Source organism: Octopus bimaculoides, chromosome 2 (assembly GCF_046866305.1).
Source record: "Octopus bimaculoides isolate indiv1 chromosome 2, ASM4686630v1, whole genome shotgun sequence".
Classification (NCBI taxonomy): domain Eukaryota; kingdom Metazoa; phylum Mollusca; class Cephalopoda; order Octopoda; family Octopodidae; genus Octopus; species Octopus bimaculoides.
Window position 1 is genome coordinate 3,786,853 of NC_142929.1, and position 12,205 is coordinate 3,799,057.

Below are 12,205 nucleotides of genomic sequence, written 5' to 3' on the forward strand. Positions count from 1 at the left end.
GTAATGGGTGCACAGGTGCCAGGTCTTTTCATTCTTTACACAAGAGAGAGACAGTCATCGGAAGTAAAAGCTACAAAAAGCAACAAAAAGAGATGCCTTGGAAGATTAAATATCATCATCGTTTAACGTCCGTTTTCCATGCTGGCATGGGTTGGACGGTTCGACTGGGGTCTAGGAGGCCAGGAGACTGCACCAGGGCCCAATTTGATCTGGCAATGTTTCTACAGCTGGATGCCCTTCCTAATGCCAACCACTCCAAGAGTGTAGTGGGTACTTTTTACGTGACACCGGCACAGGGGCCAGAGGAGCTGGCATCGACTGTGATGGGATGGTGCTTTTTATGTGCCACCGGCACGGAAGCCAGTCAAGGCGGCACTGGCATCGGCCACGTTCGGACGGTGCTTTTTACATGCCATTGGCATGGGGGTCACAGCTACAATTTCCATTTGATCTAAACAGCTTTTCTTCTCTGAGAAACAATTGCTGTCCCCCCCACAGCAGTTTGTTTGTGGTAATGAGGAAAGTAATATCACTCAAAGGTTCCCATTTCAGAAATCAAAATGACAACATTTAGCATAATGTGTACAAGAAACAAGAGCAACGCTTACCACACCAACGTGACAAAGCAGAGCAGGACTTTTGGGATTAATCATCAGTGCTTTATTGAAGTGCAATTCAGCAAGTTGGAATTTCTCTTGTTTATAATAGATCATTCCAACTCCATACCTGGAATATAGCGAAGAAAAAGTAAATCCTTCAATCACAAAAAGATAATGAAACAGCACAAGTTCAGATCAATGACAAATAAAAAAAAAAACAACAAATAAATAATAATCATTAAAAAAATTACATAAAGTTGTTAAAATCCAGTAATTATGATGCAGTAGTTTAACCCTTTTGTTACTATATTTATTTTGAGATGCTCTGTATTTCTTTCAATTATTTTAAATATAACAAAGAATTTGATTAAATAACTTGATTATCATTAAGCTAATGTTAGAGACAAAAATTGTGACTAAGGTTTGGTGGAAGATTTTAACTCAAAACTTATGAAAACAAGACATTTGTTCTACAGAGTTAGAGGCGGTTTCAGCCAGGTTGGGAACAAAAGGGTTAAGAATAGTAAATACTGAGCAGAGATTCCAACAAAAAGATTGCGGCCAAGAGCTTGCAGATGCTGACCATTTCTTGAGCATAGGTAGAATTGCACTGTCTAATGCAGTGGTTCTCAACCAGGATCCATATAAGATTTTGGAGGGTTCAGGGAACAAAATGATATATTGGGGAGCCACAATAGTAATTTGAGGGCCCCTGAAAACATTTTGCTTTAGATGTGTGTATTGGTTATGTACTGCAAAAAAACAGCTGGGTTTCTTTTCCTAACATTTTACATAATTCAACCTACACAAGGGAATGTGTGAAAAGTAAAATAGGAATGTAGAAAGAAGTACCTATAAAACTAGTTTATAAACATCAAATGGCTATGGGGAGGAGTCCATCAGAATAAAATGGTAATCAAAGGAGCCTGTAGATAAGAAATGGTTGAACACCACTGGAAAATACAAAAACTAAAAGAAGCAGCACGTATGCTAGGACACAACAACCTCCTAAGCAGACTGAGGTACAGATACGAATAGTATATGGGAACTGGTATTAAGGAAGGATAGGAAAATATTAGATTTATAAGCCCTAAAAATTCACTCCATAATTGCCCACAGGCATATGGTGTAGTGGTTAAGAGCACGGGCTACTAACCCCAAGATTCCGAGTTTGATTCCTGGCAGTGGCAACAACAACATAGAAAAATACCTTAGGAATGAGAACCCAGGTTCAAAATTTCCCCAAGACACCTGATGAAGACTGGAGGGTATATCAGCAGAAACGTTGTGTTAGCAACAAACAAGATGAAAACAAATATCCATCAAATGTAAATATTGTACATAATTCCTCATCTCTTAAATATAGAACTGAACTGAACTTAATTTGATAACTTTTTTCTGCTTACATTAAATCTGTGATGTCTAAATGTAATTTTGAAAAGAACAGTTCCCCCGTTGATACGTTATTGCAGATCCAACACATGGGAAAATATATTTATAAAAAGATATAAAACCTTTTGACATCAATAATGATGCTGACGATGGTAATATTCAGCCAGGAATTGAAACTTACCATGCATTATAATGTCTGGAATCAACTCGTATAGAATTACGGAAACTCGATAAACCTTTTTCAAATTCTTCTGTAAAGACATATTCATGGCCCAGTAATGTATATGCATAGGCAAAATTAGGATCAACCTGAAAAAGAGGGAGAGAAATGGGGAATCTCAGGTAACAATTATAGATTTCTGCAAAAATAGTTTATTTTCCTAACGACTTTAATTCCATTCAATATTAACAATGCAAGATGACTAGCAGCATTTCATCTGTCTTTATATTCATCACCATCGTTTAACGTCTGCTTTCCATGCTGGCATGGGTTGGATGGTTTGACTAAGGACTGGCAAGCCAGGAGGATGCACCAGGCTCCAATCTGATCTGGCAAGGTTTCAACAGCTGGATGCCCTTCCTAACGCCAACCACTCAGAGAGTATAGTAGGTGCTTTTTTTTTTTACATGCCACCAGCATGGGGGGGGGCAGTCAGGTGACACTGGCGTCGACCACACTCAAATGGTGCTTTTTTACGTGCCACAGCATGGGAGCCAGTCAGGTGGCACTGGCATCAACCACACTTAAAATGGTCGTAGAGAATTTCAACTTAAAATTCGCACCAGCTAATCCTTCATACTAACTACTAGAGTTCACAACAGTTCAAGTTAGCCAATATCTCAATGAATGAGTGTTGTGGAGTTTAGTAACACCCAATGAACACAGAGTAATTTCCAAAAAATCAGGGTTTTTATAACTGCTCATATCCAAATTCTAAGAACTGTATTTCGTGAAAGATTTGACGAAAGTTTAGAATTCGTACATGGGCAGTAATTTTAACCAATGGGATTACCGACAATTATGCTTGTTCGGGCAAACGACTGTTCCATCATACTGCTGCCTTTTATGGCTCGCTACATAACTAAAATAGAACCAATAGACAGCTACTCACCTGAATTGCTCTTTGAAAAAACTTAATAGCTGTATCGTGCTCTTTCTGTAAACTAAAACAGTTCCCCGTTGCACACCATGCCTGCATTTTTTTTTTTAAGTAAAAAAGCAAAAAAAAAAATTTAATAAGAATATTATCAAAATTATCAAATTCAACAAGGTTACAACCTGAAAATACATAAAAAAACATTCTATTTAAGAAAATATAACTGTCATGCAAGCTAAAATTTACTAAGAAAGAACCACTCGAGCATGGTAGATGCCAATGCCACCTGACTCTCCACCCCACCCGTGCCAGTGACACGTAGAAGGCACCCACTACACTCTTGGAGTGGTTGGCGTTAGAAAGGATATCCAACTGTAGAAACCTTGCCAGATCAGATTGGAGCCTGGTGCAGCCTCCTGGCTTGCCACTGCTCAGTCAAACTGTCCAACCCATGCTAGCATGGAAAGTGGACGTTAAACAATGATGAGGAGGATGATGAATGAAATTTCAACAGATGTTCAGGCCATGCCACTTACATCGAAAGCAGTGATTCCTCACATTTTTTGCCAACAACTCCATTTGGTCTAACTTTTATCTCCAAACTTTAACTAGAAGAGTTCAGACATGACAGCAGATAACATAGGATGTTATCTGCATGACCCCCACCCCACGTCTTCCCCACCTCCCTTCCCCGTCTCTCACCATCACTTGCAAGAGCCATGTCTTCCCCATCTCTAAACCTACCCCTCAATCTCTTATGGAACATCCTTCCTCTATACCTATACCCAACCCACTATTTTTGTGGGTAGGTGCCCAAACATCTTCAACGATGTAATCAAATAGCCCACTCCCCACCAAATTCCAGGCCTATAGCAGAAAGGGTCCTTATTGAGGCAGAGAGCAGGCACAATCATTAGCGTGTTGGACAAAATGCTCAGCAGTGTTTCATCCAACTTTGTGTTTTGAGTTCAAATTCTGCTGAGGTCGACTTTACCTTTCACGTCCTCTTGGGACACTGGGGTCGATGTAATTTACTTACTCCTCCTCCCCCACCAAAAAAAATTGCTGGCCTTGTGCTAGAATTTGAAAACAATATCTCTCTGTAAGAAGGTTGACAGTTCCCCATAATACACAGCTGCAGTATTCTTTTTTATCTTGTTTCAGTCATTAGGCTGCGGCCATGCTGGGGCACCCCAGTAGTTCTTTTTAAGCCTGGCACTTATTCTATCCGTCTCTTTTGCTGAACCACTAAGTTATGGGGATGTAAACACACCAACACTGGCGGTCAAAAGGTAGTGAGGAACAGACACAGACTTATGTCATCATCATCATCATCATCATCATCATTTAACGTCCATTTTCCATGCTGGCATGGGTAGGATGGTTTGACTGAGGTCTGGAGAGCCATGAGGCTGCACCAGGTTCCAATCTGATCTGGCAAGGTTTCTACATCTGGATGCTCTTCCTAACGCCTCCCCTCCACACTCACACAGATAGGCTTTTCTCAGTTTCTGTCAGTTTCTTCACAAACACCAAAAACAATTGCAACAATCACCAAATATAAATTTCAACTAACTATACATAATCTGCTCATAACAACACACATACCTAAAACAATTAGCCAAAGCATGGTGCTCGCTACCAAGTTACCCTTTATTCCAACTAAACCAACGGAAAATTACTAAGGCAAGCGAGCTGGCAAAAACGTTAGCGTGTTGGGCAAAATGCTTGGTGGTATTTCGTCTGTCTTTATGTTTATAGGCGCAGGAGTGGCTGTGTGGTAAGTAGCTTGCTCACCAACCACATGGTTCCGGGTTCAGTCCCACTGCATGGCACCTTGGGGCAAGTGTCTTCTACTATAGCCTCAGGCTGACCAAAGCCTTGTGAGTAGATTGGGTAGAATCTGAATGGATTTAGAAACTGAAAGCAGCCCATCGTATATATATATATATATATATATATATATATATATGTATGCGTGTGTGGGTGTGAGGGGGTGTCTTTGTATGGGCATTTGTCCCCTGCCGCCTCAACAACCGGTGTTAGTGTGTTTACATCCCCATAACTTCACAGTTTAGCAAAAAGAGACTGACAGAATATCAAGCCTAGAAAAGAATTACTGAAAATTCTTCAAGGCAGTGCTCCAACATGGCCAGGGTCTAATGACAAGTTCAGAAACCCCCTTGATGATTGAGTCACCAAACTGATTTACAATACCTCAGGAGCATTCTTATTCATTTCTGTGAGTTCTTGTGCCAGAGCAGACAATTCTACTTCACGCTGTAGCTGCCAAAGAGCAGTACTGTATAGATCCATCCCTTCCATGTGGTAAGGTTCCAATTCACGCAATTCAGCAAACACTTTTTCAGCCTAAAAGAAAAAAAAAAAAGAAATTCAAAAGAAAAGTTTTTTATTCAGTTTCAAAACATTTTTTGGAGAAAAAAAAAAAATTGAGACAAACTAAGCAACCAAAAATGAAATATTAATTTGTTTAACCCTTTAGCATTTAATCTGGTCATGTCCAGCTAACATATTCTGTCTTATGTTTAAAGTGACCAGATCTGGCCTTTCACACCTACCCTGCAATGTCATTTTAGAAATAAACTATCATGTCATCAAAATCTTGAAGCTATGAGATAATGCATGATTAATTCAAAACAATGGGAATAAATAAGGATTAACATTTGACAGGATAATCTGAATGCTAAAAGGGATAAAGACAGAAAATTAACCTGTAACAAAGATTTTAGCCACTTAATTAATCCAGTCAGAGATCACAGCTACTTCCCAGTGTAATTAAATACTGATTCAGGTAGGGGTGCTCCGAAAGGGGTCTCAGAGAGTAGAGTCCCTGCTTTCCTGAGCTAGTTTTCCACCACATTCCTTAAAAATCGTGGTAGAGGCCTTGATCTCGGGACCACTCATGTCTAGAAACTGAGGTTGGGGGTAAGCAAAGGGCATGCTCCCTGTAGAAAATCCAGCTCCAAGAAAGCTTCATGTAGCAAAGAAGAATGGGTACCAGCCAGCCGAAAGGTGGGGGTGGGCTGCACCTGCCTACCACAAAAGGAAGGTGCAAACTCTCATCCTGAGTTGCGCAAACATAAATATTCGGTGGAACGGCTGGCAAGGGTGAATGGAGTGTGGTGGTATGGACATGTGTTGAGGGGGGATGAGGAGCATGTTCTGAGGAGGATGCTAGAGTTTGAGGTAAATGGACTGCAAAAGCAAGGTAGACCAAGGAAGACATGGAGGGGACAGGTGGAGGAGATTGGGAGGGTTGGCTTGAGAAGAGAGGATGCCCAAAACAGGGCAAGATGGCAAGATAGTGTGAGGGTGATTGCTATGGCATTGAGGTAGATCTGGCCACCTGAAGAGGTCATAAGATTTCAACAGAAGAGGGGAGAGTGACAAATGATATAAAAGGGTCCAAGTAAATATATGCCAAGTACGAGACTTGGTGCAACAGAGCAATGAATTAGAGATGAAATTAAGCTAACATCACTACACAAATATCGCTTTCTACGATTGCCAGAGCATCATCTCCAGTATCAAGAGTTAGGATTCTGCAACATGTTTCACTGATAATATATGTTCCAGAGTATGAGAGCTGTAGCTGGGCCATGTCGGTAGGTCAAACTCCTCATAATTTTCTGCTCTGTTACTAGCAATGTGCTGTGACCATGGCCAAGACACTTGATTCTTACTCAGTCCAAGGAACAACAAACACAGGGCATTGTCACAGAAACCATGAGGGAGCAAGCCTGCAGTGTTGAGGCCATTAGGAACATGATTTTGTTATACAAAGCAGAAAGTAAACCCTTTAGCATTTAAGCCAGCCAAACCTGGCCAAAACAGCTAGATAGGGTTTCTCACATCTACCTTACAATCATCATCATCATCATTTAACGTCCGTTTTCCATGCTGGCATGGGTTGGACAGTTTGACTGAGGACTGGCAAGCCAGAAGGCTGCACCAGGCTCCAACCTGATCTGGCAAAGTTTCTACAGTTGGATGCCCTTCCTAACGCCAACCACTTTGAGAGTGTAGTGGGTGCTTTTACGTGCCACCGGCACGAGGGCCAGTCAGGCGGTTCTGGCAACTCGGATGTTGTTTTTCCCACACTCAAAAAATCTAAAAGGTACCAAGATAATGCTGGATTAATTCAAAAGAATGTCAATAAATAAGAATTATAATACAATTTAATTTGAATGCTAAAGGGTTAAACAGCAGAGTTTGAATCTGCTGTTAGTTCCCTGCAGTGCCCAGATTCAGTTGCCATTTGTCTGTGTCAGCTTTACCAAGATCCAGCTCCTGGTTGATTAATATTGTGTCTGATGGTTAATGAGTAGCAATATGAAGTTGAAAACCATTATGCTTTGGAATCGATTGCAGTCGAGAGAAAGGGAGTCCACCACAAGAGTGGTAACCACACCATATAGTTTGGCTGATAAAGGAGGGGATGAATAAATTTTAAACAATATTGAAATAACTGTTGGACAAAAGAAATAAATAAACTTCTGAATTCTGTCTTATCGTGATATATGCAAATGTTTTGGCTATTTTCTTCATCTGCAAAAGGAAGAAAACAGCTAAATTACAAGAAAACAGTTGTTTATACATTGCTGAACTAAAGTGCTCCAAGAAAGTCACCATCAATTAGAACATTGATGATGATGAACTTATTAAACATGATGTCAACCTAAGGAAACAACAACAACATGAAGAAAACATTAAAAGAATTCAATTTTGAGTACTTTTTTTCCACAGCTATTTTTCAATGCTGCCATAAGTAGAATGCTTTTGCAAATTTGGACATCATATTGTGGGAGCAAATTTATTTACAGTTGGATATACCTCATATCACTAACAGCTTAGATGTTAAATTGCAAAGGGAACCTGATGTGAAGTAAGAGAGGTTGAGGCAAACAGAGTTATGTACCTTGCACAAAAAACCCCCCACAAAGCAATAGTTACACTATGAGAACAAACTCATCGATAACCATTGTCCAGTTGTAAAAATGTGATACTTACTTGAATGTAATTGTTTAGCTCAAAGTAGGCTCTAGCCACTTGGCAAAGGACCCAGCCAGTCTGGTACTGGTGTTGTGGTAACTCACTGAGCAATTCAATAGCCCGTTTACACTCGTATTGTGTCAGAGCCTGGAATGCTCGCCCCATACTTTGTAGCAGTTTCAGTATACCAGCTGAAATTTTAAAACAAAACAAAAACCAAAATTACTGTTCTATATTCAAGAGATGAGGAATTATGTACATTATTTACATTTGATGGATATTTGTCCTCATCTTGTTTGTTGTTAACACAACGTTTCGGCTGATACACCCTCCAGCCTTCATCAGGTGTCTTGGGGAAGTTTCAAACCTGGGTTCTCATTCCTAAGGTATTTTTCAATATTATTATAATTACTATTATTTAGGTCACTGCCTGGAATCGAATTCAGAATCTTGGGGGTAGTAGCCTGCACGCTTAACCACTATGCGATATGCCCAAGACACCTGATGAAGGCTGGAGGGTATATCAGCCAAAATGTGTTAACAACAAACAAGATGAGGACAAATATCCATCAAATGTAAATAATGTATTGAAATTACTATTTCAATATCAACACATTCCTTACAACGGAATTGCAGATACAGACCGCTACGGGGGAACGAATAACTCAGTGGTACTCAACCATACCGCTGGATCAGGTGGACCCTCATAGCCATTCCATGTTTTAAAAATCCTATTGTACTTTTATATTAGTAGGAATTGTATAAAAATAATGCTTAAAATATTTGAGTATTGCAGAAGTATTACCAATTTACTATTCTATATTTTTGAGATGAGGAATTATATACATTATTTACAATGGGCGGATGGTGTTCTCACCTTGTTTGCTGTTACGACAACGTTTCAGCTGATGTATTCTCCAGCCTTCATCAGGTGTTCTGATGGAATTTTGAACCCAACTCTTTATTTGACTAATGAGCTACTCTGTTCTCATTCCTAAGGTATTCTTGTTTTGCTGAGGTTATTTTTTGTTGATATTATTTCCCAAGTCCCTGTCTGCACCACATATGCTAGGACACAATAACCTCCTAAGGAGACCTAGTGCAGATATGAATGTAATAGGGAAACCAGTATTCAGAATAGATAAAATATTAGGTTTATAAGCCCCAAAAGTCAATCGATGATTGCTTGCAGGAATATAGCATAATGGATAAGAGCATTATCTACTAACCCTCGGATTCCGAGTTCAATCCCAGGCAAGGACTTGGGAAATAATAATCAACAAAAAATAACCTCAGCAAAACAAGAATACCTTAGGAATGAGAACAGTGTCCCCCATTAGTCAAATAAAGGGTTGGGTTCAAAGTTCCACCAGAACACCTGATGAAGGCTGGAGAATACATCAGCTGAAATGTTGTCGTAACAGCAAACAAGGTGAGAACACTTGTAAATACAATGTAAATGAAGTATAACCAATTTATTGCACAAAATCTATTATGGTCCTTCAAGGGTCATAAGGATCCCAATTGAGAACCAATGAACTAAATAAATCCAGATTACTAAGATATCCAGCTCTCTTAGATTTTCATCACTCATGAATGCTTATTGCCTATAATTATAAACTTATGTGTTGTTAATACTTTCATATTGGCCTGAGAAGATCAAATCTTGGTCTCACAGACAAAGAGTAATGGGTTTTGTCACACTGCAGGTTGCTATTTAGAACCTGCATCAACTACGACCAAGAAGACCAGTAATTAAAGATGTTCAAGCTATGAATATCCATTGTTTCTTGCACATAAATAGGGTGTGCACTAAGGAAGTTTTGGTTGTTATTTCTAGCAGTAATTGTGCCTCCACTGGCTTTTTAGAAATATAACATACTTAGAGAAGTGTGTAACAAACAAAGATAATTTTTGCAATTTTGGATTTTATCTCTTCTGACTGGAAGACATGTTTACACAGCCTTTTACAATTCAACCAGTAATGTAAATCCTTGCCATACCAGTGCTGGTGCCATGTAAAAAGCACCCAATCCACTCTAAACTGGTTGGCATTAGAAAGGGTATCCAGTCATAGAAACCATGCTAAAAAAGACAGTGGAGCATGGTGCAGTCCTCTGGCTTTCCAACTCCTCTCAAACCATCAAGCACATGCCAGCATGGAAAAACAGACTGTTGTAAAGTGGTAACCTCCCACTGATGTGATGTCTGACTGCCATTGTACTGTAGTTGCTGTTTTACACTAGTAGCCACAATGGTTATTAGTCATCGGATACTGTTGTATCTCTTCGTACTGGAATAGTAATACACTAACTTCTTCTGTCTTACTGCTGCTGACTAGAACTGTTGAATCTCAACTCTGACTCTTGACCCTTGTTAGTGGATTTGGTAGGCGGAAACTGAAAGAAGCCTGTCATGTATGTGTGTGTCCCACCACTGATTGACAAGTAGTGCCGGTGTGTTTACACCCCTGTAACTTAGTGGTTCAAAAGAAACAAACAGAAGTCTGTCCCTGCATAACTACAGTCACACACACACCTCGCATGGCCACAGTCCACACACACACACACACACACACACATGCCCAGTCCCCCCACCCCACCCCCACAGTCTAATGAATAAAACAAAAGATGAAAGACAAAAAAAACTATGAAATGAGACTAAAATCTATTTTGCAACTTATAATAAACTCATCTCCCCACAAGCGAGTATAGTAGTGACAGTATAAGAAGAGTATGAAAAGCAGGGGTGGGGGGGGAGTAGAAAGCTGCAGAAAATGAAACCAACAATTTCTGATAAAAACAAATGAAAGCAAGTAAGAACCTACCTAGTGACTGTTGTCTCATATGGGCCAACTGGGAATAGTTAGGGCCGTCATAACCACAAGACTGCTTACAATCAAGGATGTTCTCTCCTTTGTTGATCTCGTTCATTTCTTGTTGTGACTTGCTCAGTTTGCTCTTAGACTTTCTAGTACCAGACTTGGGACTTGTGAAGCGTGACTTACTCTGACTCTTGTTGTTTTCCTATAGTTGCAAAGCAAAATTTCTTTAAAATCAATTCAAATAAATACTTTGGTTTGTTTTAGCAATCGGAATTATGGCAAAAGGATTCAAAAAGAACTATGGCAAAAGCATTCTACAACCAATTTATAAAAACAAAGATCGATCACAAGTTTCTTTTACTGTTCATACATTTTTGCTTACTTTTTCTGATGAGCTCAACTGCCTCTGAGCACCGTATGCAGCAAGTTCACTATTATCATTTGTTTCAGTCGTTAGACTGGAGCCATGCTGGGGCACCGCCTTAAAGAATTTCAAACAAATCACCCCCCGACCCTACCTCCAGTACTTTTTTTTTTTAAGCCTGGTACTTATTCTATTTATGGCAGTGGGTAACGATTTTCTTCCCTACTTCAGGGAGTGACGACCCTGCCTGACACAAGCCCCGGGCTAAGCTGGCTCTGACTGACAGTACCCGGTATGGGCCCCTATCCAGGATTACGGAAAGGAGACAACCTTCAAAGAAATCCAGAGTGGAGCCCCGTAAGCGGTTTAGTGTTCAACTCGACACTCTTCCGGCAGCTCCTGCAACCAAGCTGGTGCCAAACGTAATGCTCTGCACTCCTTTGGACTACGTCAGCAAGGTCGAGAGAGGAATCCTGACGATTGGGTTACCCAGGATTTTCTTACATCTAGCCCAGGACTGCGCAAACTGGAGAGGACACTTCAGTGCTGCTGTAAAAAGTGGCAGAAATGTAAAAACCTGACTGGATTATTTTATGCGCAACTCAATTGTCTCCTGGGACAAAAGGATGCCAACAACTTATTATATCAGTCTGCTTTTTCAAACCACTAAGTCACAGAAGTCTGGTGCAGGCTTCTGCCCGGCTGGCTCCTGGCAAACCATCCAACTCATGCCAGCACGGAAGGCAAATGTTAAATGATGATGGACACAAACCCACATAATAAAAGTAATTTCAGTTCTTAGAAAATTTTTAAAAGCAAGCCAGTGCTGCATAAAAATCACTGGTGATGGTGTCATGTGAAAAGCACTGGTATTGGTGTTACGTAGAGAAGCACCCAGTACACTCTGTAAAATGGC

At 40.2% G+C, this 12,205-nt stretch overlaps 1 protein-coding gene across 1 annotated transcript in view; it reads right to left on the bottom strand.

Moving 5' to 3' along the window:
* The window catches only part of LOC106884236 (cell division cycle protein 27 homolog), a 50,141-nt gene that overhangs the window by 12,363 nt on the left and 25,573 nt on the right, over nucleotides 1–12,205 (bottom strand). Inside the window, exons 11-16 of the mRNA XM_089340366.1 lie at nucleotides 10,929–11,127; nucleotides 8,120–8,292; nucleotides 5,306–5,458; nucleotides 3,104–3,184; nucleotides 2,173–2,300; nucleotides 609–726 (exon numbers count right to left, since the gene is read on the bottom strand). Coding sequence (XP_089196492.1) covers nucleotides 609–726; nucleotides 2,173–2,300; nucleotides 3,104–3,184; nucleotides 5,306–5,458; nucleotides 8,120–8,292; nucleotides 10,929–11,127 — 852 coding nt within the window. The remainder of the gene's footprint in view (nucleotides 1–608; nucleotides 727–2,172; nucleotides 2,301–3,103; nucleotides 3,185–5,305; nucleotides 5,459–8,119; nucleotides 8,293–10,928; nucleotides 11,128–12,205) is intronic.